This window comes from Nipponia nippon, unplaced genomic scaffold, assembly GCF_047370975.1.
Source record: "Nipponia nippon isolate SJK-2023a ecotype South Korea unplaced genomic scaffold, ASM4737097v1 scaffold_8, whole genome shotgun sequence".
NCBI classification, from domain to species: Eukaryota; Metazoa; Chordata; class Aves; order Pelecaniformes; family Threskiornithidae; genus Nipponia; species Nipponia nippon.
In genome coordinates, this window is record NW_028262402.1 from 1,672,681 (window position 1) to 1,697,801 (window position 25,121).

At 37.9% G+C, this 25,121-nt stretch overlaps 1 protein-coding gene across 9 annotated transcripts in view; it reads left to right on the top strand.

Annotated features, from left to right (window-relative positions):
• The window catches only part of PTBP3 (polypyrimidine tract binding protein 3), a 53,669-nt gene that overhangs the window by 9,805 nt on the left and 18,743 nt on the right, over positions 1–25,121 (top strand). For all 9 annotated transcript variants that reach the window (XR_015701129.1, XR_015701130.1, XM_087742729.1 and 6 more), the window contains 5 exons: positions 11,471–11,547; positions 15,535–15,704; positions 16,572–16,718; positions 21,515–21,673; positions 24,487–24,597. Coding sequence is in view for 7 of the 9 variants with exons in the window: in XM_087742729.1 (XP_087598855.1) it covers positions 11,523–11,547; positions 15,535–15,704; positions 16,572–16,718; positions 21,515–21,673; positions 24,487–24,597 (612 nt within the window). In the remaining 2 variants the exon portion in view is untranslated. The remainder of the gene's footprint in view (positions 1–11,470; positions 11,548–15,534; positions 15,705–16,571; positions 16,719–21,514; positions 21,674–24,486; positions 24,598–25,121) is intronic.

Genomic DNA, 25,121 nt, shown 5'->3' on the forward strand with positions numbered 1-25,121 from the left:
AAGATTTTAGTAAGGATTGTGTTGAATGTCCTATTGATTGTTTGAAAGGGGAATCTATTTGAAAGGAATATATTGAAGTAACTCTCTCTTGAAACAAAAAGCCTGTGTTAACTTGTAAGGAAAACTTAATTTTGGCCTTCACTTATTTAAGGGTTAAACTAACCAGGAGGCATAGATATTAATCTTTATTCCTACTAAAGTTTGTATTTAAACTGTCAGAAAACAGTATTATTGGAAATCTTAAATCAGTGATGACACTACAAAGAAAAGCTGTAATGTTGTTTTTGATTCACACTTTCAAAGGAACCTCTGCTTCTGTGTCATGATGCCTGCTTGGTCTCTGGAGCTTTCAAAGTTATATATAGATTCTTGTCCTTTAGGATGAGTTTAAAGCCTTCATACTAAGTGGAAGTATTTCATTCTTTAAGAATGAAAATGCATGTTTTATGCTCATTTAACAATTTAACTTGTCATGCTAATTTTACAGCTCTTGATAATCACATGCTCAGGGTTGCTTTTGTTGTTTGTAGTTTATTTTACTACTCTGCTGTCTTTGCTCCACTCCAGCCTCTCCCAGTGACCCAATTTAGTTGAGCAGTCTGGACATCATATGTTAGAGGGAAGAACCTAGAAGAGGAGAAAAGCCTCTGTGATAGTGAATCTTCAGAAAGGCATGATTGGTATAGGAAGTCTGTAATTTCTCTCATAAGCTTACTTCCTGGCATCTTCAAATTGCATATTGATGGGACATACACAATTTCAAGAGGAAAATATTATTTTCTTAGGTTCTTGCCCAGTGTCTAGCATAAATGCAAAGTATATAACATTACAGGGTTCTGACCTATGGAGTCCGGTAGTGTCTGTTTTGGACTTACTTCATCAAACTGCAATTTTGATACACTGGATAATGGTGTATCTCATTTTAAATTCTGAAGTAGTCATTCTTAAATGTGACAGCTGGAAGTGTAATGATGACTGTACATCTGGATGCAGACTTAGCATTACTGATTTTTTTTTTTCTCTCTAGTAATAAAAGAAATATAGTCATAAAAGTCTGAAGTGTCATGTTCGGTTTAAGTGAAGAGCAAACTGTTGGACTGATACCTACATTTGGCTCATGCCAGGTTCAGCTGTGAACTCCTGTGATACACTAGGTGGTAATGCAGTTCTACATAATGTCCTCATTTGAGTGTAAACTTCTTTGCAGAAATGGTGTAATTTGTAATTTTTACTTCTGCTCACTCATATTTGTGCAAAGTTAATGAAGCAATAGTTGGATCTTATATTTTACTATGCTTATTCACAGACCCTAATATGTTTAGGGAGAGGCAAATTACTTTGATATTGGTTACGCTTGTTTAGCAATTTTCCTAGTGTACAAACCAGAAATCTTTTTGTTTTGCTGCAATGACAAAGATGTTCTTCTCTGTAAATGGGAATGCACCTCAATAAATTTGAGAAATTAGCTTTTAAATGAGTGTTGTTTTAGTTGCTTTAAGTATGAATAGGCTATATTAGTACACTGGAAGAGGAAACAACAGAGACATACAAGACGTAAGTTGTTATTCTGACCTTCAGATTAATTATTTTCAACTGAAAAAAAATATATCTAAAACTGAATCTATTCAGTTTTATTGAAATGCCCTCAACTCATCATGTTGCAAGTTTTACCTGCCCTGATGGACAGTCGTGCTTACCCAGTGGGATCAGATGGGGAAACAGGGACATCCAGGCCTCATAGAAGAGCTGATAAAATGGCCCCATAATCATGATTTCGGGGCCTAATCCGAGGTGTTACCCCATGCTCAAGAAACTGGAATATGACAAGGTTTATGTCCTCTGCACAGATGGTTCTCGTCACATTATTGACAGTTGAGGAAGATGGAAAGGTGCTCTTTGGAGTCCCATTCAGCAGGGGATAGAAATGCATGAAGGTGAAGGGCAATCACATCAGTTCTTGGAAGTCCAAGCCACCAGACTGGCCACTGATGTAATGTTACAGAGGAAGTGGCTGAGGTTATGACTGCATACTGATGCTTGGATGATTGCCGTTGCCCTTTGGCTCTGGCTCACACATTGGAAGCAAGAATTGGCAAAGATGAGGAAAGCTAATTTGAATGGCTAACTCGTGGGGAAAAAGCACATGGGATTTGGAAAAACTCAGTGCACAGGTACAGCATGACAATGCCTATATTTCAAAGGTAAGAGCCTGCTGGAAAGCAAATTGACAACCGTCAAGAGGACCAAGCAGCACAGGTCGCCATAATCAACAAAGACCTGGGCTGGGAGTATAAATGGAAACTGTTTGTGTCTTGATGGTCTCACAGAACAGCATCTCCAAAACTAAGTGGGGTTAAAGACACAAACCACAAAACTGTTAGGGCGCCTAGACATTCACCAGGAGGTAGAAGTCAAAGTGCTGCATCAGCATGGGAATCTACTTGAGACTGTTCACAGCGTAGCCACTGCAGCTGAAACGTATGGTTAAGATATGTTCTCCGGTTGGAGTCCAAATGCTAATGCTTTGTTCTACCTCCTTGCTCTCCCCATTGTCATACTGTTGGGAGCACTTGTAATCTTACCCATGGCTGTTAGTCTTGTGTATAAAGATCTGGAAATGGTTGCAGAAGGCATTAATTTAAGATGTGAGTAACTTCCTACTGCTTATTGTGAGGCGAATGAGTGCTACTGAGGTGTCGAGCAGTGGTGGAATGTGCCTTGGCTCATTGAGCTCCCATCACCCAGGCGTTAGGGTGATGTTGCGGGCCCGTAGGTCTAACCTGCTGGTACACACTGCTCCTTTCAGCAAGGAAGGGGGAAGTAGCAAAAAGCACTTTTCTGTAGTGTTGTGTAGATCATCATGCTTCATAGTGTTCTTTGCATTAATAATCACTCTTTCACAGAGGGAATAAAAAAACAGTCATTGCTTACTAATTAATGCATTTAATCTGTCCTGACCTAAACCATGACACCATAGAACTTTGAAATCTGTGTTTTATGAAACTGAAACTGTTACCAGTTTGCTCTGAGCCCATGTGATACCCTCTGCCTTTTTAAGGGTTCTTTCGTGGTAAATATTTTGAAGATTGTGTTAGTATTCTGGGGAGGGGAGAAGTGTGGTTTTCCCACATATCATACCATGAAAACAACTCAGCATTTGCTAAAATGGTCACTTCCGATACTTGCAGGCTTCAAATTGCATTTTATGAAAGTAATGAGATAAATATACATTTATTGTGTAAGTAAACAAAACCTTGTCTGTAAATGTTTTCTGACCTTGTGTGTATCAGTGTGTTTGTGTGGTTCTGGGAGAATATTTTGAGAAAGTATTGTTGTATACTTGTTTGCTTCTTAAAGTCTTTCCTGGGCATCACCTGTTGGAAGCGTTAGATTTTTTTTTTTTTTGGACTGACCTAATTATGCATTCTCATATTTTCAATTTACATAGGAACTGGAATGCTAATAAAGTGACGAAATACTTTAATTTTTTAACACTTAGTTAAACAGAGCAACTTTCAAAGCTATTGAATATACATGAACCAAACTGAGTTAGCATTAGAAGATCTTTTTTCAAGGACAATTTGATCTTGTTTGTTTGATTGATTCTTTTGATAGAGACAGTCCACTTCTGGCATTACTCACTAGCTTTGCCTAAAGTGACATATGAATGCATAAAAGTAGATGAAGCAAGCAAAGAGTATAGGCATATTGGAAGTTGAGCCTGGCACAAATAAGTTATGCTAAGGTTGTAAATGTTGGGAAGTGTTAATATGAAAGGCTGAGCTGTCAAGTAAACTTGTGTATGCAAGCAAAGTCTTATGAATTCAGAATGCAGTCTAGATACACTGCTTCAAGAGACAGGCTTGATACGAAAGTAAAGCTATAGTAATTAGATTTTGTGTGCGAGTTATTAAAATCTCCCAAACATGACACGGTATTCGTGAGGCTCACTACCAAGTTTCTATCTGTGACAGTATTTCCTTCTGATTATCTTTCTGTAAAAGTCGTAGTAAAAAAAGGACACAGAAGTTTTTATGCTACTGAGAGAAGGCAGACTATGAGAGGCTGAAGCTTGGTATTAACTTTTCTGGTTACATCCCCATAAAACTACAATGTCTCGTCTCCAACTAAATTTTATAGTTGGATGGTGCTAGTTTTCCTGTGAATAAAAATGCAGAGTCTATCTCTTTAAAGAATGGTTAGAAGTAGGCAAATAAATGATGCAAGTATTTCAGCTGTTAAACTCTTTGGAAGAAAGCTCTTTTTGGAAGAAATCAATTACAGATTGACTGTAAATATCTCTTGCTTGGAGAAAAATAGACATTAGTAATTCATTTTTAACAAGTAACTCTACTTGCTGTCTCCGCTATGGAATGTATTATGTATATTGTGACCTCTTTGTTGTTAAATCTAAAAATGCAGACAAAACTTCCTCCCCTTTGCATTGCTGCTTACTCTTGCCTTCGCATCATGTCACTAATGAGGCTATGTTTTCATGAAGGACATTTAGAACTTTTAATGATGCTTAAAAAAGTGAAGTCTTGTTTGAGTCTCTTCTCTGTTACTCTGACCTCCAGATCCAGCTCATCTGAGGAGACTAGGCTGTTTGGTTTGTGGTTTTTGTTTGTTTTTAAAGTATCTTTTGGAGGGGAATTTGTCTTTTGTTTGGATAGCAAATTAAATTTGCTTCCCTTTTAGCAAGATGAAGTGGAACAGAGGGATAGGAAATGATGTAGTGAGCCACTTTGTGGCAATAAACCATTAATTCAGCTGGGATGTACTGTGAAACTATGCTATCAGATATGCAGACAAGATCATGGATTATTTTTTCATCAAATTAGTTTGTCCATTTGGTTCACAGTGGGAAAGTAGGATGGAAGTGTGTGGGAAGAGGACCCTAAGCTGGTATTTCTGTTCAAGATTTGCATCAGAAAATTCAGCTCCAGTGTTAGTATGAATAAATTTCTGTTATTTCTGAATTATAATCTGAATTAATTCTTAGGTTTCTGTTTGATTATCTGTCTCTGTTACATCCATCAGATCAAGTGTTTTATGAGTCTTACTTATAGGGGATAGTAACATTGTTAGATATAGATTTCTTCTTGGTACATTTAAGTAGTATTTTCAATATCTTTTAAAGACTAGATTCTGCAATTAGATGAGTCAGACTACTAGTATGCTTTCTCTCACTCTCCATCTGAAAAATTGAAAGCAACAGTTCACCTTCTTAGGAAAATATTTTACCAAGTAGCCAAATTGTATGTCTCAATATTGGTGAGGACATACACAAACTGTCTCTAGAAAAGAGAAAAAACACACAGTATTATAGTTACATTATATTAAAAAAATCCTAAAATTTAAGAAGTGCTTTTTGTTGCATAGTCCTAGACAAAGGCTTGTGGTAAGTCAAGCAGAGAAAGCTACTCTTGCCTTCCTCCTGACCTTGTTGCTTGATGAAAACTCAGGGTATTTATACCTGGCATATATTTAATTGACATTTTATTTTAGGCAGAAGGGAAGAATAAAATTCTTAGAATGTGTGAAAAAATGGAGAAAAAATGCTCAGGTCATATTTAGGGCACGGGGCTGAGGTCCTTTCCAAATTTCCATTTTCACTTTTTCTGTTACTGTTGTTGGCAAGTACCGTTAATAACAGAAAAAAATATTGAGTTAAATATAACCTGAATCAAAACACGTAGTGGCAACCACCACTGTAAGTTTACTTTATTTTCACCCCACAATTGTATCCAAACAGAAATTCATCCTCTGTTTTTAAGGTGCTGCTTTTAAACACCAAGTAGACAATTACACGGCCACTATCCTCACCTAAATATCCTGTGTAGAGTACCAGTGTAGTCTACTAATTAATAAAGGATGAGGTCGCCTTGTGCCAATGGACAAAACCTAGCTTTAAGCATGACTTGTCTTTCTAGCTGTGCTTCTAATCTTACTTGTCTCAACACATGATATCAAATGCAAGTAGCAGTACTAATTTGGAGATGTTTATTGTATAGCACTGTCCCTTACCTAAGCTGGTGAAGGGTCTAGAGAACAAGTCTTATGAGGAGCGGCTGAGGGAGCTGGGGTTGTTTAGTCTGGAGAAGAGGAGGCTGAGGGGAGACCTTATTGCTCTCTACAACTACCTGAAAGGAGGCTGTAGCCAGGTGGGGGTCGGTCTCTTCTCCCAAGTAACAAGACAAGAGGAAAGAGGAAATGGCCTCAAGTTGCACTAGGGGAGGTTTAAGTTGGATATTAGGAAAGATTTCTTCACCAAAAGGGTAGTGAGGCACTGGAACAGGCTGTCCAAGAGAGTGGTTGAGTCCCCATCCCTGGAGGTATTTAAAAGACACGTAGATGTGGCGCTTAGGGACATGGTTTAGTGGTGGACTTGGCAGTGCTATGTTAACGGTTGGACTTGATGGTCTTAAAGGTCTCTTCCAACCTAAGCGATTCTATGATTCTATGAATAATCCCAAACAAATGCAAAAATGTTGTCGTAAAATAAGAGAGGTGGAAAGTCTTATGGTTTAAGAAAAAGCAGTCTTAACATGTTAGCAGATCATTAGTATGTTTGAAATGTTGGGATGAGTAAGGGAACAGAGGGCTGTTATCTGTCCTTGTGTTGACCATTTCTACTTACCTAAATCTCCCACAGGTCTGAAAGAAGGAATATTCACCTGCTAATTGGTACAGTCCTTCTGACACTCAAACAGAACTATGGTGCTGCTTTCTGTGAGTGTAGCTTTGTGCTGGAAGAAGTGCTTATCAGTGAAAAGTTAGGCAACCATGCTTGCTTGTGCTGCCTGCCTCTTCACCTTTGCCTGTGAGGCCTCACAGTGAACTGGCGGAGTCAGCTCACTTGGTGAAGTAACTGTCTCTCAGACAGTTGTGCTCTGAAAATGGAAGCAGTAGTGATGGCATAGGGGCAGTGTAAGCTGCTGAAAGAATTGCTTGTCAAGTGTGTACAAACTGCAGGCACAGAAGGATGTCAAGGTAGCTTTGTGGGCAGGATTTAGCTGCTCTGACTGCTTCTGCGCTGGACTTAAACAGTGAATAAGAAGTAGCCAACTGAAAACTTGTATACAGAGAGAGACGAGGGGTATGGTAGGACTCTCTCGCCTCTGTAGAAAGATTCAGTAAGAATTTTGTAGCACACTACCTAGGCCACACAAACTTGTTGTGTGGACTTTCTCAGCACTCAAGGCCTTGCCAACCTTTTTACCAGAGCAGTCTGTAGTAGATCTTTTTCGCCACATTAAATGCTTCATGTTACAAAATATTTCAAAAATATCTCTCTCAGCTCTATCTGGGAAAGAAGGAGATTGAACAAATGGGCTTCACTACCTTGAATTCTGTCATTTCTTTGTGGATTCTGTATGAATAGTGGTGGGAAGACACTGATGAAGTAAATGTCATCTCCTTTACTAATCCAGAATATCCTCAACATATGCACACTGTACTTCAACTTTCAGGAGAACTGTCATAGTGTCAATTTATCTTTGCATTCTTCTAGAACATTTTTGCAATGGGTTTGTTTTTGCTTTCAATCAATGACTGAGAAGGCTTATCAGTTATACTGCTGCAGAAATGACGAGATGCTGAAAAGCATCTTTATAGTGTTCTTGTACTTCAGAAATAGCTTGGTCATCCACCTGCAAAATCAGTGGAGTTCCTAGCAGTTCTCGTATACCACATCCTTCCAGGGGTCATGTTATAATAAATAAATATACTGTAACTATATGAGCAGGTACGTAACTTAGTATTGGTATCAGAAGTTATAAATTGGGATAGTGTTCAGTGGAGCATTCAAATAGTAACAAAAAGTATAATCAAAATCTTGTGGTTATAAGAAACTAAGTTTTTTAAAAAGGGCTCTAGACTTAGCATGACTGTAGCAGGCCAATTATTATATGATGTCTTTATTTAATGTTTTATTGCATTTTTTTAGTATAAACACAGTTAAAAGTACATTCATTTAATCCTACTTGTATCAAGTTGAAGATAAGAAGACAGTTATACGTTTGTAATGATGATGGTTCCCTGTATTGTAAGAAGCTCAAAGCCTTGCTAGTCTTTTATGAGACCAAGTAAAAGAGTTAACTAGGTGATGAGCTTGGGGTTTAAAAGAGCTTTCATTGCGTTTTGGCTGCTATATTACTAGGTTAATGGTCGTCAGCAGAAAAGCAAAATCTAGGGAGCTATCTTAGGAGATGGTGATTAAGTGATCTATCAGTGTAGGTACAGGCACGTGTAATGGCTGAAGGTTGTAATTTTGTAGTATCATTTTTCCCCTGTTGAAGCTGGTTTAGTCCCCCATCCCAGAGCAGTTCATTTTGTGCTGGAGTGAGCTATGGCTTCAGTTGTATGGATACAGGGCAGTTCTGCAGAGAGTGGTAATACAGATGGCTGCAGCCATCTGAGTTGTGTTTCTCTGTGCATGTATCTTTTTAACCTGGGATTGCTTCATTGGTTTACAGCACAATCCCACAAGCAATATTATTACTGGATGAAACTGTAGTGACAGGGTGGCCTAGAAAGCATGAATACTTCCTCAGAAGGTTACATACATTTTCTTTTGGAATGTGCTAGAACTTGTTCTGAGAAAGCTGAATTATCTTTCAGATTATGGTTGATGTATAGACTCTCTGTATTATCTCTGATAGTTAGTTCTGGTCTTTGCGATTTGCTTTTAAGATCTATCTGCTCATCATGGTGTTCTGTTGTAAATCCTCACAGTTAGTTAATATTTTCTGTGGTATCCTCTAAGAATTTTGCCTGGAAATCAGTATCACATTTATCAGTTGCATTTTCATGTGCCAAACGTAGAAAGTATCTAATGCTGTAAGTTATTGATGCAGGCAATAGAATTTAAGTTGAAAACAAATAATTTTTGTTGTAAACTATGAATTCCGTGAAATATGTATGGCTAACAGTTCATAATTTACAGATTGTTCTCATTTGTAGACTAATATGTAGACAACTTATACTAATTTGTGAAAATCTTGCCATTACACATTTTCCTAACTTCTGCAAAAACGGTAAGTGTGTAGCTTATCAAAACAGTAGATTCTGGTTTCTGCACTAAGATGCTTATTTGAATCCTGAGTTGAATCAACTAAGACACTTTCAAAAACAGAAGTTGGAAAATTTTTTTTTTCTGAAGTCTGTTGTGGGTTTTTTATATCAGTGCATATAAAATTAAATATGAAATTGTGAGAATACATGTTAAGTCCTTGACAATAACTTATCTGTCAAAATAATAACAGATGTATTTGGGGCCAGGGTTTATAATGAAACCACAAAAGAGCTACAGGTTGCTCAAAAAAGGCACCTGCTGCCAGAGGCGGACATGCTAAAACAACAAGTTTTTTCACAGCCTTCTTGAAAAATGCAGAGATTTCTTCTGTTGAATAAACATTAAATTAAAAAGCAAGCTAAAAGCCCCCACAACTGGAGTTACAGCAGTAGTGTTTTGTTTTGGTTTTTTTTTTTTTTAGCCCTCCTGTAAATCAAAAGAAGGGCTGGCTTAATAAAAGACCATCCTTAATAATTTCTACCACTTACTACCTGCACATATTGCTGTTTTTGTTTAATTAGCAGGATACACATTTTACAATGAAAATATGGTGTTCAATACCTGGATGCTGGCATACTCAATGTACTTCTGATATCCAAAATCAGTATTAATTTTTAGTTATTAATTGCATTCCAGTGTCCATCCACATAGAATGTGATATGTATCAGACATCTAGTAACCATTTCATTGACAAACTTTAGTGAGATTAATTTAAAACATAACCATCCAAAAAAGCGTAACTTGGGCTGTGTATGGTGTACTCTACTGCTCAGCTGAATAGGCTGCTCTTTACATTAGCCTATATTTTTATTGCAAATGGATTTAATTGGTGGCAACTGAAAACAATTAGAATTGGAATTTCTTTAAAATGCGGGGGGGTTTTTATTTCTTTTAATGTCAAAATGATTTTGCAGAGTGTTTGTCACAATTAGATGTTGCATTTAAATATACTGTTAAGATGCAGTTTCATGGTTAACCATAATAAGTCTGTAGTGCTGCCAGAGGGGAATGAATACAGTCATGTTGTCCTCCGTCCCACACTAACACCTGTGCTCCTTCATGAGCACCTCAATTTGGCTGAAAAGGTTTTCAACATCCTAACCTGGTCACCGCCTTCTGTTGTGAATGACCTTCCCAACACTGGGGGAGCAGCAGGAACACATGGTTAGTTGCAGGGATGAAAAGAACCAAATTGCTCCTTTGAGCACAGACAGTCTATAAACCAGTCCTCTACGAGCAGCACTTCCACAGCCAATACAAGCCAGCATGATGGCTTACTGCTGCCAAAAGGATGCTTTCTTAGTCCCGTCTCCTCTTCAAGTATTCCTACCCCTTTCTTCGCACTGGATCCTGGCACTTTTCAACCCCTCTTTCATCTGATAAAAACTAACCTAACTCAGCATATAGTGCTGGCAGGTTGGAGAATTGAGTTGTCTCATGGAAAATCTCTTAGGCACCAGAACTGATGAAGATAAACAGCTCATGACTGTGAGCAGATGGGAATACTGGGGCGAGGGCAATGGGAACCTCCCTTCCACCTAAGTGGTGAGGACCTGCTTGGATCGCCTTATTCCATCTTGTAGAACCACTCCCTTAGTCTCAGCTTTTTCATGGAAGTTGTGTGCTTTTATGGAAGAGTGTGGTGAAAGTGTCGGGAACCTTAACTGCTTTTCAGAGGTGTTGTGGTACCTTGTTTCTTGTTGGAATTTTGAAGCTGGTGCTTGGCTGGCATACTAGAGCAGTCTTAAAGGGTAAATGAACTTAACTGGCAGCTACGTGCTGATTTTTGAATGAAGAACCTGTAGTGCTCAAACCCTTCTCTGTTAGTAGTTAGAGCCTCAAATTGTCGGTATTCTTAAAGCATACAATTTGATTTTCAGTATTTTTTTTTCTAAATACATATGATCCACCATCAAATTAATACGACAAAGATTAGGTTTAAAAGAAAGTGCCATAGGTATATTTAAATGTGTCTTGAATTAGTTTTGCTCAATGTCCACTGTGTCCATTCACAAATGCTGACCTTATCTGTGTGGCTGTGTGTTTACTCATATCTGGAAGCAATGGTGTATTGCAGACCCAGAGCTTGCAGCCATCTCATTTCTTTTCATAAGCATTTGTTATTCTTGATCTTTTTAAATGTAAACTTTAGTAGGATAAATAATAAAAGAAGTAAGAAGTGTAACACAGCTGAACTTGCTAGCATCTTGAGACAGAAGGAAAAGTTGTGTGGTTGGCATTTTTTTTTCCTGAAAAATAAGTTCACAGCAATAGTGGATAATGTGTATAGAAAGGGGGTGTTCTTGGGAAGAATAAATTACAGGAGTTGCACTTTTATATCAAGTTCTTTCTCTGTAACAGCTTTTACTAGTAATATTGTCTTTTATTTTTTAGCGTGGACCTGACAAGCTTCTTTGTACTGGTGTCAGTAACAAGGCTTTTTACCATGGACAATTCTGCTCCAGCTGCAGGTATATATAAAAAAAGATATTTTTTTTTTATCACAGTTCTTCAATAGTGCGTGTTTTCTCTGTAAATGTATTTTTTTTTTGTATTCGTTATTGTCACCATGAGCAGCCTCACCAAGGCTGAACTGTAATCTGACTCCGACAGTAGAGCCACTGGAGTCTATCCAATTCAATAACAGTACTGAGGAGCTCCAAAACTGATCAGCTGAAATGGGGGGGGGCGGGGCGAAATTATTTTCTATAATCATGATCAAGCAGGTAGCCTTCTGTACAGATTCTCGAAGTGCCTACTCAATCTTCCTCTAGTTGTGCATTTGAAAGGAATTTTTGAAGTATTTCAAGGCTGTCAGGATTACAAAGACAGAAGATGAATATCCTATATCAGTGTCAGTTTGGTGGAACATAGGGCATGATCTGTGGATTCGTGATAAACAGTTAAGCTGATTCCTTGGGTGTTCTTGTTCCTGCTTTCTACCCTGCGTCCAGAACTTCCTGAGCAGCAGTACAGTCAGTCCTGTGATTTGTTTCCAGATGTTTTCCTGCCAGTTCTTGTCTGCAGACAGTCTCTACGGGTTGAGATGGATGGTAGTGTTTTTGCAAGGGAAGCAGTAGGAAAAATGATTTTTTTTTTTTCCTCAATCAGATGTTTTCTTGATGTGGTACAGATCTGCACAGATTGTTCTTCACCAGAGTGATTTTTTTGGGAGGTGGTGGGAAATAGGATAGACAGGTGCAGGGTAAGGAAACTGGGTCTATTTAAGCAATGTGATGACTCAGTGTGAAACCACAGCTACATGTTTCTTCAAACATGTTAAACTAGTACTACCATCCAAAGAAATTTATGCTCTGCTCCACTCCATGTGTTGAGAAAGATGCAGTAAGTGTATTTGGTTACCTGTGGTTTTAGATCAGACAAAAAGTTGAAAGTGAGAGAAAGCTGGGACTGCCTCCTTTAGATGTACTTTCAGCTTAGGTGGGCTTGAAATATTAATGGCCCATGGCTGTATAAGTTAACTTTAAGTAAAGTAAATTAACTAACTCATGACATAAACAGTTGCCTGTCAGCAGTGGTTTCCAAATAGTTGATTTTACAATGGGGCAAGGGACACAGCATATGACCTCTTGATAAGCATCTAAGCCCTACTTGCTATTTCCAATAGGGAAGAAGGGGAAGGAAGAGTCTGAGGAGCTAACTTGAAGATTTTTCTTTTTGATGTCTTTGACTTGCACATGTCAGATTGTTCATACTTCTGCTAATCGATTCAGTGTGACGTCCAGAGGCTTCTGCTTGGCTTGAAACAGCGTTAACTTATAACTCAGCAATTTAATAGCTGAAATATATTTCAGGCCTGTGTAGATGATATTTTTGTGAGAAGAAACCAGCTGGCAAGGAATATAAATTTGTATTGAGTTCAAGTGGCTTTTATTAATTACCAGTGCAGCCACTGATCCTTCATAGTGACATCCAGGGTGTCTAAATGATATTAAACTTTAAAATGAGATAGATGTGTTTGTCTCCTAATAAATCCCAAACCCCTCTTAATTCTCATTGATAGCTCTGTACTTCATTTTGGATTTATATAACCTCTACTGAGGTGCATCTCTTTACCTAATACAACTGCTTCACCTGCAGCATTTTTTTGGTCTGGTGGGTTACATATCTAAAATATGTTTTGCGATTCTTGATCTGAGGCTAGTCACTTGGGAAATATATTTGCACCAGTCATGAATCATGATTGTAGTGAACTTCTCTTTTTAGCACCAGGCCCCAGATTTCACTTTGTTCATAAGGCTTCTTGTATCTTTGTCTGAAAGCATTTTTTGCTTTCACCTCATTGAGTGTAAAATTCAGAAGAGATGTTGAGCATGCTTTAAAGAATTGTTGAATCAATTCTGAAATTTGGATGCCAGAAAAAACACATGATTATCGCTCTGCATCAAACAACAGCTGGAGAAAGAAGGCATGGTTCAAAAAATGCTGATGTCTTTATGCTTGGGATGGAATGAGTGCTAGCTTTTATTGCTGATTTAGTGACTTAGCTAAAGTTCCACAAAACTTAATATAATTACAACAGGAAAAGAAGCACTTTAATAGCATTGTTCGGTCAGGTGTTGGTCACTGTTCAGAAGCCAGATCAACTAGAGCTAACATGCTTGCTAATGGGTAGATAGTGAAATAGAGGAAGCACACTGTATGTACACAGGGTGAAACTGTTCTGGTAAGCACTGTCCTTTTTGGCTGAATGCCTGACCTGAAAACCCCTGTAACAGTCAGTGAAGATGCAGAGAGAAAATCCTGTGCTTGCCACTTAGCTCCATCTTGTTACCTCTGATAATGAGTCAGAATCCAGAAAATTTACTTATGCAAGCATGAGTTTCTCATCTTAAACTAAAGGCAAAATTACTGTTAGGTTTCATTTCCTGATTTCTTTAGTCAACCAGTCCTTGATTTAGTAAAGTCAAGGATATCTTGTCCATTTTGAACCTGAAAAGTAGATTTAACAAAATAGGATGGGTTCTTAGCCTTTAATAGTAACGTATCCTGTTGTGGTTTGGTACTGATATACATTTAATATGTTTCTGTTTGTCTTAGTCTCATCCCCAACAAGTGTGTCACATATTCACATTTTTCAGAATGCACACAGAGCACATGATGCCATTTAAAATTTCTTGATGGAAAAATCAATGCATAACAGACTTTTCTGTTTTGCAGGTGGGGGAATTAGTTAACTTGGCTTATGAGTGTGCCATGGTTGGGGCTTAGATCATCTAACTTGGGAGTTTTACAGACTTCCACTAGTAAAAAAAACCCTCTATAAAGATACTTATACAGAGTGACTTGTCTGAACCACTTCTCAGCCTTAGACTGTACTCAAAACATACAGCAAAATCTGAAGTTACTTACTAAGCCCATACAGATTTTTTTTTCCTAATCTTTTGTGATTCTCCTTGGAAGGCTAAATGCAACACAGGAGATGTTAAGGCTCTCTCTCTTGCTGGAATAAAACTGTTTGTGGCACATAAGTAAAAAAAGAATGCTGTTTCTTCCTTTAACTTAAGTGGTATGCAGTTAGACTTAATACAATTTCCATCAAATATGCTGTCTTTCCTCTCAGTTTAGGATATTTTTTTCGCCAAATCTCATCAGCATCTGTAGGTTGCTTTAGGAGAATCTCTGGCTGGGATCTGTAGTTTGGCTAATGAATTTAATTTTTACTACTTCACAATATTATTCCATTGTGATAGCTTCTAGAACAATATGCCTGTTCCAGATGTGGTGTTCTGCTTAAAAATGCTCTCAAGGACTCAGTCATCTCCTTCAAATATAACCATCGATCACTTACCTTTTACAGGATCCAAAGAGGCATACGTTAAAAAAAAGGCAGTTTGCCAAAGTGGAAGACTTTAGAATCTGTATGGATTTCAAGCCTCACTGCTGTCTATCCTTTTCAAAGACTTTTTAAAACTTGCAACCATGTGGGACAGCAGGCTTTCTTTACTAAAATAAAAAAAATTATTTGAGGTAGCAACTGAATCTAATTAAGAAACATACCATGCAGGAAGATAAGTTAGTAATAAAAAAAAAAAGACTGTATTACCTCCTAATTACTACTTTCCCCTCTCTGTGTAATTAACATTTTGTAAATATGTTACATGGGTATTTGGGAAGTTGTTATTGGCCTCTCTATCTGCAAGACTTAAAAAAAAAAAAAAAAAAAAAAAACAACAAAACAAAAAAACCCCCACAAAACCAAACCCAAAGCAAAACAAACACACCACACATTCCGCATGCAGTGGAGATTTGGAGCTGAAGGCGTCTTTTTAAACTGTCCTTTGGTTACATATGAACTATACTTTCTTAGATAAGAGCTAGAGATAAGTCAATGTCAGTGCTGAGATAGCAGTTTATCACTTCTAGGTTTTGGTATCTATACTGTGCAGTAAGTTTGTCTTGTTTGCTTGTCCATCCACCTCCCTAAAATATTTTAGATAATGGGAATGACAAGAAGAAATTTAAAGGAGACAAATCACCATGCTCCCCTTCACGTGTCCTTCATCTTCGTAAAATTCCAAGTGATGTTACTGAAGCAGAAGTCATTTCATTAGGCCTCCCTTTCGGCAAAGTAACCAACCTCTTGATCCTAAAAGGAAAAAGTCAGGTATGTCATTTTCAGTGTTTCAATTATAAGAGCAAGGCTGAAGATGTGGTTCATGTTATGACCCTGTTGCTATTGCATTTGGCTGAAATGATTGCAATGATTTTTAAATATGTCATTGTTTAGCTCAAGATTTTCATATTTTCAAATGTGAAATGTATATTAAAAAACTTTAAAAATATTTTGGATTAAATAATGATCTAGTAACTTCTTAATAACATTGCTAAACATTATATCCACCTTATGTAAGAATATATTGATGATAAAGAACTATATTGTCACTATTGATGTCGACATATGTCTTGAAATAACCTGCCTGATTAAATAATTAACATGCATGCTCATTTTCACGTGAAACAAATTGCTTAGGTTTTTTTTAATCCTTTTGGATGTGACAGGGTAGTTCACATCATGAATAAACACTGAAATCCTAAAAATAGTAGCCATTCATTAAAAAATTGTCTAGAGCACCAAGCTGGGTTAACATAATGCACAAACTGATAGATGTTTAGTGTCCTGTTCCTACTCTTTCAATCATTATGTGTATCTGCTACCTAGGTACTAGTGCTTGGATTCAGGAATCTAATAAATTCATTAGCAGTGTGGTATTTTTAGCAGCATTGTTTCCCATATGTCATACTTATTCCACCTCTTCTTTAATGACTTATTGTACTTACAATGTGCAACCTTTTAAGAAAACCCACAAATCAAATTAAATATCCCCATAAATGCGCACACACAAATGCATTTTAATGCTGAGCAAATCAGTACTGTACTTTCATATGATCTTTTTCTAGTGAGAGTGGAATTGATGCTTTGTTCTCTCCTGCAAACAAAACAACACTGAAAACTGCTATGTATTGGTTGCAGGCATTTTTGGAAATGGCTTCTGAAGAAGCTGCTGTTACTATGGTGAACTACTATACTCCTGCTACACCTCACCTCCGTAGTCAACCTGTTTATATTCAGTATTCTAATCACAGAGAACTTAAGACTGACAATCTACCTAATCAGGCTGTAAGTATAATATTTCTATTTAACAAGATAGAATTGCACATGAGTTGTGTACTGCTTTTGGCTAGGATAAGAGTTCATTTTCTTTATAGTAGCTTGTGACACTTACATAGCGTCAAGGCCTTTTCTGCTTCTCACACTGCCCTGCCTGTGTGAGTGCACAAGAAGTTGGGAGGGGACACAGCTGGGACAGCTGACCCCAACTGACCAAAGGGCTATTCCATACCATAGGACGTCATGCTCAGCAATAAAAGCTGGGGGAAGGTGGGACATTCAGAGTGATGGTGTTTTGTCTTCCCAAGTAACTATTACACGTGATGAAGCCCTGCTTTCCTGGAGATGGCTGAACACCTGCCTGCTGATGGGAAGTAGTAGAAGAATTCTTTATTTTGCCTTGCTTGCATGTGCAGCTTTTGCTTCACCTACTATACTGTCTGTATCTCAACCCATGAGTTTTCTCACTTTTACCCTTCTGATTCTCTCCCCATTCTGCTCCGGGGAAGCGACCGAGCAGCTGTGTGGCACTTAGCTGCCTACCAGGGTTAAACCACAACATTAGCAAATAAACAGACTATTCTCTGCTACACCAATAATCAAATTCTGATAGATATTATTTCTGCCTGTTGTTATCTAAGCAGTAACTTCTTTCAGACAGGGACTTCTCAATATCTGTAAAATTACTGTGGAGGAGCTCAAGCTCAAGAATGGTTCATCCTGACGAGCAGGAAATCAAGTGAAGGTGGCGGGAGGACTGCTTGGATGACCAAGGAGCTCCTGACTGAACTCAAACATAAAAAAGAGGCATAGAGCAGGTAGAATCACAGACAGGAATATAGAGCATTATCTGAACGTGCAGGGATGTGGTTAGGAAAGTCAAAGACAACATGGAGTTGGCTCTGGCGAGGGATGTGAACAGCAACAAGAATGGCTCCTCAAAGTGTATTAGCAGCAAAAGGAAGATTTAGGGAATATGTGGGCCTGCTGCTGAATGGGGCAGGGGCCCTCATGACAAAGGACATGGAAAAGGCTGAAGTACTGGATGCCTACTCCTCAGTCTTTAGTGGTTAAGACTTGCCCTTGGGAATACCAAGCAACTGAGAACAGTGGGAAAGTCCTGATGAAGGAAATAGAGAATAATCTCATTAGGGAAAATGTAACCAAACTGGATAAACAAAAGTCTGTGGCCCTAATGAGATGCACTTGTGAGTGCTGAGGGAGGTGGCTGATGACATTGCAAGGCTGCTCTTACCATCATGGAAAGGTCATGGCAATTGGAGGAGGTTCCTGAGGACGAGAAGAAAGCAAATCTCTCTCCTCTCTTAAAAAAGGACAAGAAGGAGGATCCAGGGAACCACTGGCTGATCAGCCTTACCTTGGTCCCTGGGAAGGTAATGGAGCAACTGATCCTGGAAACCATTTCCAAACATTCTAAGGACAAGGCGGCAGTTGGGAAAAGCCAGCATGGGTTTTTGAAAAGGAAGTAATGCCTGACCAATATGATAGCCTTGTATGGTGAGAAGACTGGTTTGGTGGATCAGAGGAGAGCAGTGGATGTTGTTTATCTTGACTTTGGTAAGACTTTCAACATTGTTTCCTATAACATCCCAATAGACACACTGATTAAATACAGTCTAGATAAGTAGACCGTGAAGTGATCTGAAAGGCTAAAATGGTTGTGACCAGTGGCATGAAGTCCAGCTGGGGGCCAGTCGCTAGTGGAGTACCCTAGGGGTTGATACTGTGTCCAACACTGTTTAATGTCTTCATTAATGTCCTGGAAGATGGGATGGGGAGCATCCTCGGCAAGTCTGCTGACAACATGGGGCTGGGAGTAGAGTCCCATGGGAAGCTGACACACCACATGGTTGTGCTGCCATTCAGAAGGACCTTGAAAATCTGGAGAAATGGACTGACGAGAGGAACCTCATTAAGTTCAACAAAAGGAAATGCCAACTCCTGCACCTGAGGAGGAGTAACCCTAGGGACCATTGTACACTAGAGCCAAGCAGCTGGAAAGCAGCTTGGCAGAGAAGGACCTGGGTGTCCTGGTGGATAACACACATGCCCTACGCCTCCTGGGATGCAGAAGGCAGAGTTGCTGGCAGATTGAGAGAGATGACCTTCCCCTCTACTCAGCATCGATGAGACACATCTGGAATGCTGTGTCCAGTCCTGGGCTCCTCAGTACAGGAGAGACATGGACATAGTGGAGCAAATCCAGGAAAAGGCCATGAAGAAGGTTAAGGAACTGGAGCATCTATCATAGAAGGAGAGCCAGAGAGAGCTGGGGCTGTTCAGCCTGAAGAAGAGAAGGCTTAGGGGTACCTTAGCAATGTCTGCAAATATGTGATGAGGGAGGAGTAAAGACGGTGGAGACAGACACTTTTCAGTGGTGCCCAGTGACAGGACAGTAGGCAATGGGCATAAGTTTAAATACTGAAAAATCCACTTAAACACCCATCTCTTTACTGTGAGAATGGTCAAACATTGGAATGGGTTTCTCTGAGAGGTTGTGGAGTCTCCATCCTCAGATACATTAAAAACCTGACTGGAAACAGTCCTAAGCACCCTGCTGTAGGTGACCCTGCTATTACATTCTACACTAGAAGTACTTGCTTACAATATGTTTTGAAATAACTTTTGCCATTCCTTAGTTTTAACGTTAGGTAACAGCTCTCAATAGCTTCAGAATATGAAGAAAATATCATGTTTTCTCTGAAAAATTAGTCCTGATTTTTTTCCCGCTGTTACTGTGTCCATAATACAGTAGCAGGAGTACCACAAAAACATACTACTTCAACTTTATATGTTTGTGTTTTCTTAAAGTTAATTGCTAATCATGGGTCTGTAGATGCTATATGAAGAACACATGGAAGAGCAAACCCAGCTGATGCATGATGAACCACTTTCTGCCCAAAAAGCAGCTCTTTTGAAGCTTTTTACTTTATTAGATACAGATGTTATTGTGAGGAGTCATGTAACCTGCTTTTGTAAGATTTGTGTTGTTGGCATGGTTCCAAGGACTTGCCAAACTGAGGAATAGCAAATCATCATCTTTAAGTTGTTCAAGTTTATTCTTAATAGTGTTGTCTTTTTTAATGTTGACTGTTTATTCTAAAAAGAAGCCTAGATCCAATAAAATGGATATTTTTCACTGATAAAACATCAGTTTTATGTGTAACTTCATGCCAAACACCAGAATTATTTTCTTCCTTGTATTTTTGAAGTACTAAAAATTGATTTCTTAAGAATATGAATTGAACATTGCAGATGACTGATTTAAATCCTAATCTCTAAACAAGGAAATACTCTTTGCACAACAAGATCAAAGTATGCAAACCATCATATTGGATTTTTGGATTCCTGGATGAATTGCAAATGACCTGCCATTTAGATACATAAATTATATAACACGATGTGTGTATCACGATTTTGTTTTCTATAAGAATGTTGCAAGTAGTGATTGGGGCAAAAATCAGTGCTCATTTATAATTTGTGCTGGCACAGAAGTCACTGAAATCCTGGAAGCTTGTCAATCTGATAGTGTTATTTGTGTCTTTCCTCATCCAAGATTGCTGGATTGGTTTGTTATCTGCAAAAACAAATAAATAAAATGTTTTTTTTAAGGTTGTGGTATATGTAACAACCTCAGGAAAACTATATTCATATTTGCAAATAAGACTCCTTGTATCCGTTTCTCAGAGTATTTTCAACTCGGTGTGTGACACTTGCTTTCTCCTTCTATAAAAACAACATTGTCTCCTTTAAAAGTACTTCTTTGCACTGTTACGTTTGAATTTTATTTAAATTTTAGAGACCCTAGCAGAGCAGCTGAACACTATGTTATCGACCTAGCATCTAGGCTCAGGCCTGAAGTACAGATTATTTTGCAGGGTTACATATTTCTGAAACTGGGTAGCATCTTTACTGTGTGCTATGTTTAGTCCATCTTCTGAGGAAATAGTGTTACTGAGAGATGACTTCAAGTCACAACCCTACATTTGGAAAATAACATCTCTCCACAGTGCCCTCAGAGATAGTCTGAAGACCTTTTTGAGAAAAGACCCATCAAAAACAAGCGTAGAGACTTCTGAAGTCCAGTGAGGCAGTTTGAGGAGTGAGATTTAAAGATGCTTTTTGTGGTTGATGGCTTGGCTCAGAAAAAAAGAGCAGGGTATCCACCTCTAAGCTTATCCCCAGCAAAACTTAGTTCCTGAAGAGAATGAAATCCTAATAAAGCAGAGCAAATAGGTTTTGGTACTGTCGTGGTATAACCCCAGCAGGCAAGTAAGCACCACGCAGCGGCTCGCTCACTCCCCCCTGGTGGGATGGGAGAGAGAATCAGAAGCGTAAAAGTGAGAAAACTGTCAGGCTGTGTGGTGCTTAGTAGCCAGCTGGGGTTAAACCATGACAGGTACGCTGACTGATTGTTAGTCTATTACAATATTGCCATCATATTGATTTGCTGGAAAATCTCTAGAATGACAGAAGCTTACTGAATCAAAGCAAAATTGCTATAAGGCATTACAAAGTAGTAAGAGTTTAACTAAAAAAGAAAGTCATAATTCTGTGAAAGTATGATCTGACTTCTTTCAGGGGAGGGGGGAGGGAAGGAAGAGGTATGATTTAGCTATTAACGTGGGATTTGAATCCATAATTGGATAAAGGGAATATGTTTTTTTAAAAGTTGCATTTTAAATGCATTTTACATGCTTTTCTTTGTAAGAGAACTTTGTTTCCATATAAATAATTTGTATGTGTGTAAGTTAATTATGGTCTCTCCTGTGTCATGATTTCAGAGAGCCCGAGCTGCATTGCAAGCTGCGAATGCTATGCAGTCTGGAAGCCTGGCTGTTACAAGTGCTCTTGAAGGTGGATTCCTTCCAGGTCAAGGTTCTGTTCTTCGAATCATTGTTGAAAATCTTTTCTACCCTGTCACTTTAGAAGTGCTGTATCAGGTAATGAGGATTGCTAAAAAAAAAATAGTTAAATCTGTTCCCATGTTGCCATTGTAAATCCATTAACTTTTTTTTTTTTTTAAGTATCTGTGGATCCTTAATCATTTGAATGAGGACTGTCACTCTAAAATGAATTGTTGCAATTTAGGCATCTGGGCTTGAATCAGTTTTGCACAAAAGAATCAAAGCAGACAGAGCTTCTGTACTCAGCTTTTCATGTTGTCTTTCATTTCTTTCTTCATTTCTGTGGAAGCAGCAACAAACTTGAGGTGTTATTTCTAATTTATGCCCACATGATGAGCTAGTGAAATACTGATCGTTATGAACTTGTGGACCAATATTTTAGCGCTCTTTGTACTGAGTAACTTTTGTAGTTTGGATTATATTTTGGGGGTTTATATTCACTTTTATAATTTGATCCAAGTGATGTAATATACAAGCATAGTTGCTTGGATAAATGTTTTTGATTGTTCATCAATTGTTAGAATGCCATTTACTTTAACTGCCTCTGAAAGCCTGGAATAGTAGTGGGCTACAGCTATGAAAGAGGTTACCATAACTCCTGCTAGGTGTTGTGCTATGCTGTTGAGAACTATAAGTTTAAAAACAATAACTTTACAAGACTATTTCTTTGTGCCTAAAGGATTTGTCTGTACTTTTTTCAGATATTGCAAAGGGTTTCATACTTGAAGCTTTTGTAATTACTAGTAAATTTGTGCAATAAAAAACATGCCCCAAATATGAGTTTCTTGAATTAACGTCATTTTAAATAACTGGGATATTTTTACAAGAACCTGCAGTCCTAGAAGAAGATTTTTGCTGCTCTACTAGCATCTATAACAAGAGTTGATTGTTATCAACACTTCATTTTTCCTTTTACCTCTCAATATTTCCTTGTTCTGTGGATCTCCACACCATGATACTGATTAACTAGTATACTAGCACTTTGATGTAGCAATTTGCCTGATCTAAACTTTTGTTTTTATCTATGAGTATTGTTCACTCATTATTGAGCTTGTGCAAATACTGTGTCAACTGTTTAGGGTTACTAGTGCACTCAGAATAACCTGAGAACAAACTTCTGTGGTTATAGGAGCTGTACGAGTTTAATAGTGCAACAGCAATTCCTGGATCTAATCTTGTGTGGGTTTTTTGTTTGGTGGTTGGTTTTTTACTAAGCAGGCAGTGGAAGAGGAGGTTCATGTTAATTTAATTTGATTAATGTTTACTTCAGTGCAACAGATCTATATTTTCGGTCTTTGAATTGCCCAATGACCCTAACTCAACTTTTGCAATAGGTCTAGAAAATTAAGCAATATTTGAAAAGGGAGCTTATTTGAAATTCTTAACAGGGACAATCTCCTCTAATTAATGTAGCACTTTGTGCCTGATAGCTACAATGTAACATTACTTTGTAAGTGTGGTAAGGTTAATGGAAATGAAAATTTTCACTGAGAAGTATAGCATCATATGGAACACTAGTAGACAAGCTGTCATCCAAAACTGATTATATTTTGTAGGTTAAAACTGCTTGTCAAGAAACGAACCTTTTCTTTTTTACCACAACTCACCTTAAAATAGTCACTGTAAGAAACAGAGTATTAATTGTTATCTTTGCAGAAACAAAATTGATATATACAGTGGATTTTATGTTTAAAACCAAACAGAAATACATTGAATTTCATTATCTTAAAAAAGGTCTATTTGGTCTTGTGGACAAACATGGAAAAGCATATGTTCAGAAGTTGTATTCAGGCCTTTCTTAAGGGGAAGTGCTTTGTGAACAGGAATTCAATGGCTAATTTTAAATTGCTGTGAAAAAGGTTTCTGTTCTGTCTTCTACCACAAAACGATGACTGCAGCATAAAAACGTTGTTTCTGAGAGACTGAAAAACTAGGCACAAAGGGTTAGGACAGTATGTCTTCTATCCATGATTCTAGGCCTGATAGGTTTGCAAGAGATGCTTGTCCTTATCCCTGGCCTTTCCATTCCAGATTTAATACTTGTCTGGGGGGGGTTCTGCTTTCCTGACTTTGCATCGATTCTAACAGTTTGCTCTAAAACTGTTAGTACTTCCCAAACTCACTTTTCCTCTTCCACTCTTAATTTGGACATAGTTTTGCTGCACTTGCATAATAGCTATACTTTCGTGCTCATTCTTTGTGGCTTTGCTTTTGTATAGACACCTTCATGTAGTGCACTCTCTCATTTTGAGTGTATATATATTTAATTGCTTGCATTTGCAATAAATCAAATGCTATTCAATTGTGAATTAGAGGGGTAGGTCCCAAACTAGGTCTTTGTCTTACTGCTTTCCTTCTTTGTCTTCTAGTTTGCACAGTGGGTCTACGTAATTAATTTGTAGGCACATAAACTATTTAAGATGTATTTTTGGTCACCAAATTTGCAGAATATGTTTGAAGTACAGAATGTAAAGGTGGATACCTTGAAAGGCAGTTTGCAGTTCCCATCTCAACTGACTTGTGAAAGTCCATTTCTCAAACCTCAACTTTGATTGTCCACAATTTCTCTGCAGACATTGGACAAATGCCTCTTGGGTTGGCCTTCCCTCCTCTTAGTTGAACAGCCATTGCTAAATCTTTAAGGAAATTTTATCCTTCTTCCCCATCTTTTGTACCCTCTCTTTAGATTTTTTTTTTAACCTGAAACAAAATTCTGAGTTCACTCAATTTCTGTTCAGCTCTCACAAAAGAAATAATTTTTAGAAATTTATATGAAGTATTAAAATGCTAGTTTTTAGTGTGCATGTATTATTCATTGTTTCTGAAAGTCCATGTTTTTTCTTACTCAGATTTTCTCTAAATTTGGATGTGTCTTGAAGATTATCACCTTCACTAGGAACAATCAATTCCAAGCTTTGGTCCAGTATGCTGATCCGGTTAATGCATATTCTGCCAAAATGGTAAGTGTAGTGTATTCAGCTTGATTTTTTTTTTGTTTGTTTTTTTTTGCCTGTTTGTTTTTCCCCAGATGAATGGGGAACATTAGGGATAGCTTGATCATTAACTTTATGACTTCATCAACTCTTGTTGCACATGAATAACTTTGACATCCCTCATTAGTTAAGAAGATAACACTCTTATGGTCAACTGAAACCATAAATGTATAGCGCACACACCCCAAGACCTGCATGAGTCTACCAAAACAAAAATGGGACCTGTCAGTAGTGATAACTGATGGTAACTGTAGTTGACCAAAAAGTCTTTTGCCTTTCAAAATAAATGGACTATTTTCAGTGAGATTCAATACTAATAATAGTGTAGTTCAATGCCCAGAGATTAGAGGAATGTTACATGTTTTACTTGTTTGAATTTCAGTAAGAAATTTACAGTAATCAATGTTTTCACCTTGAACTTCTTAATTTCAAACCAGCTGTACCCTGATTTTTAAAATGCACGTTCTCAGTAATGAAGAAAAGCTCACCTA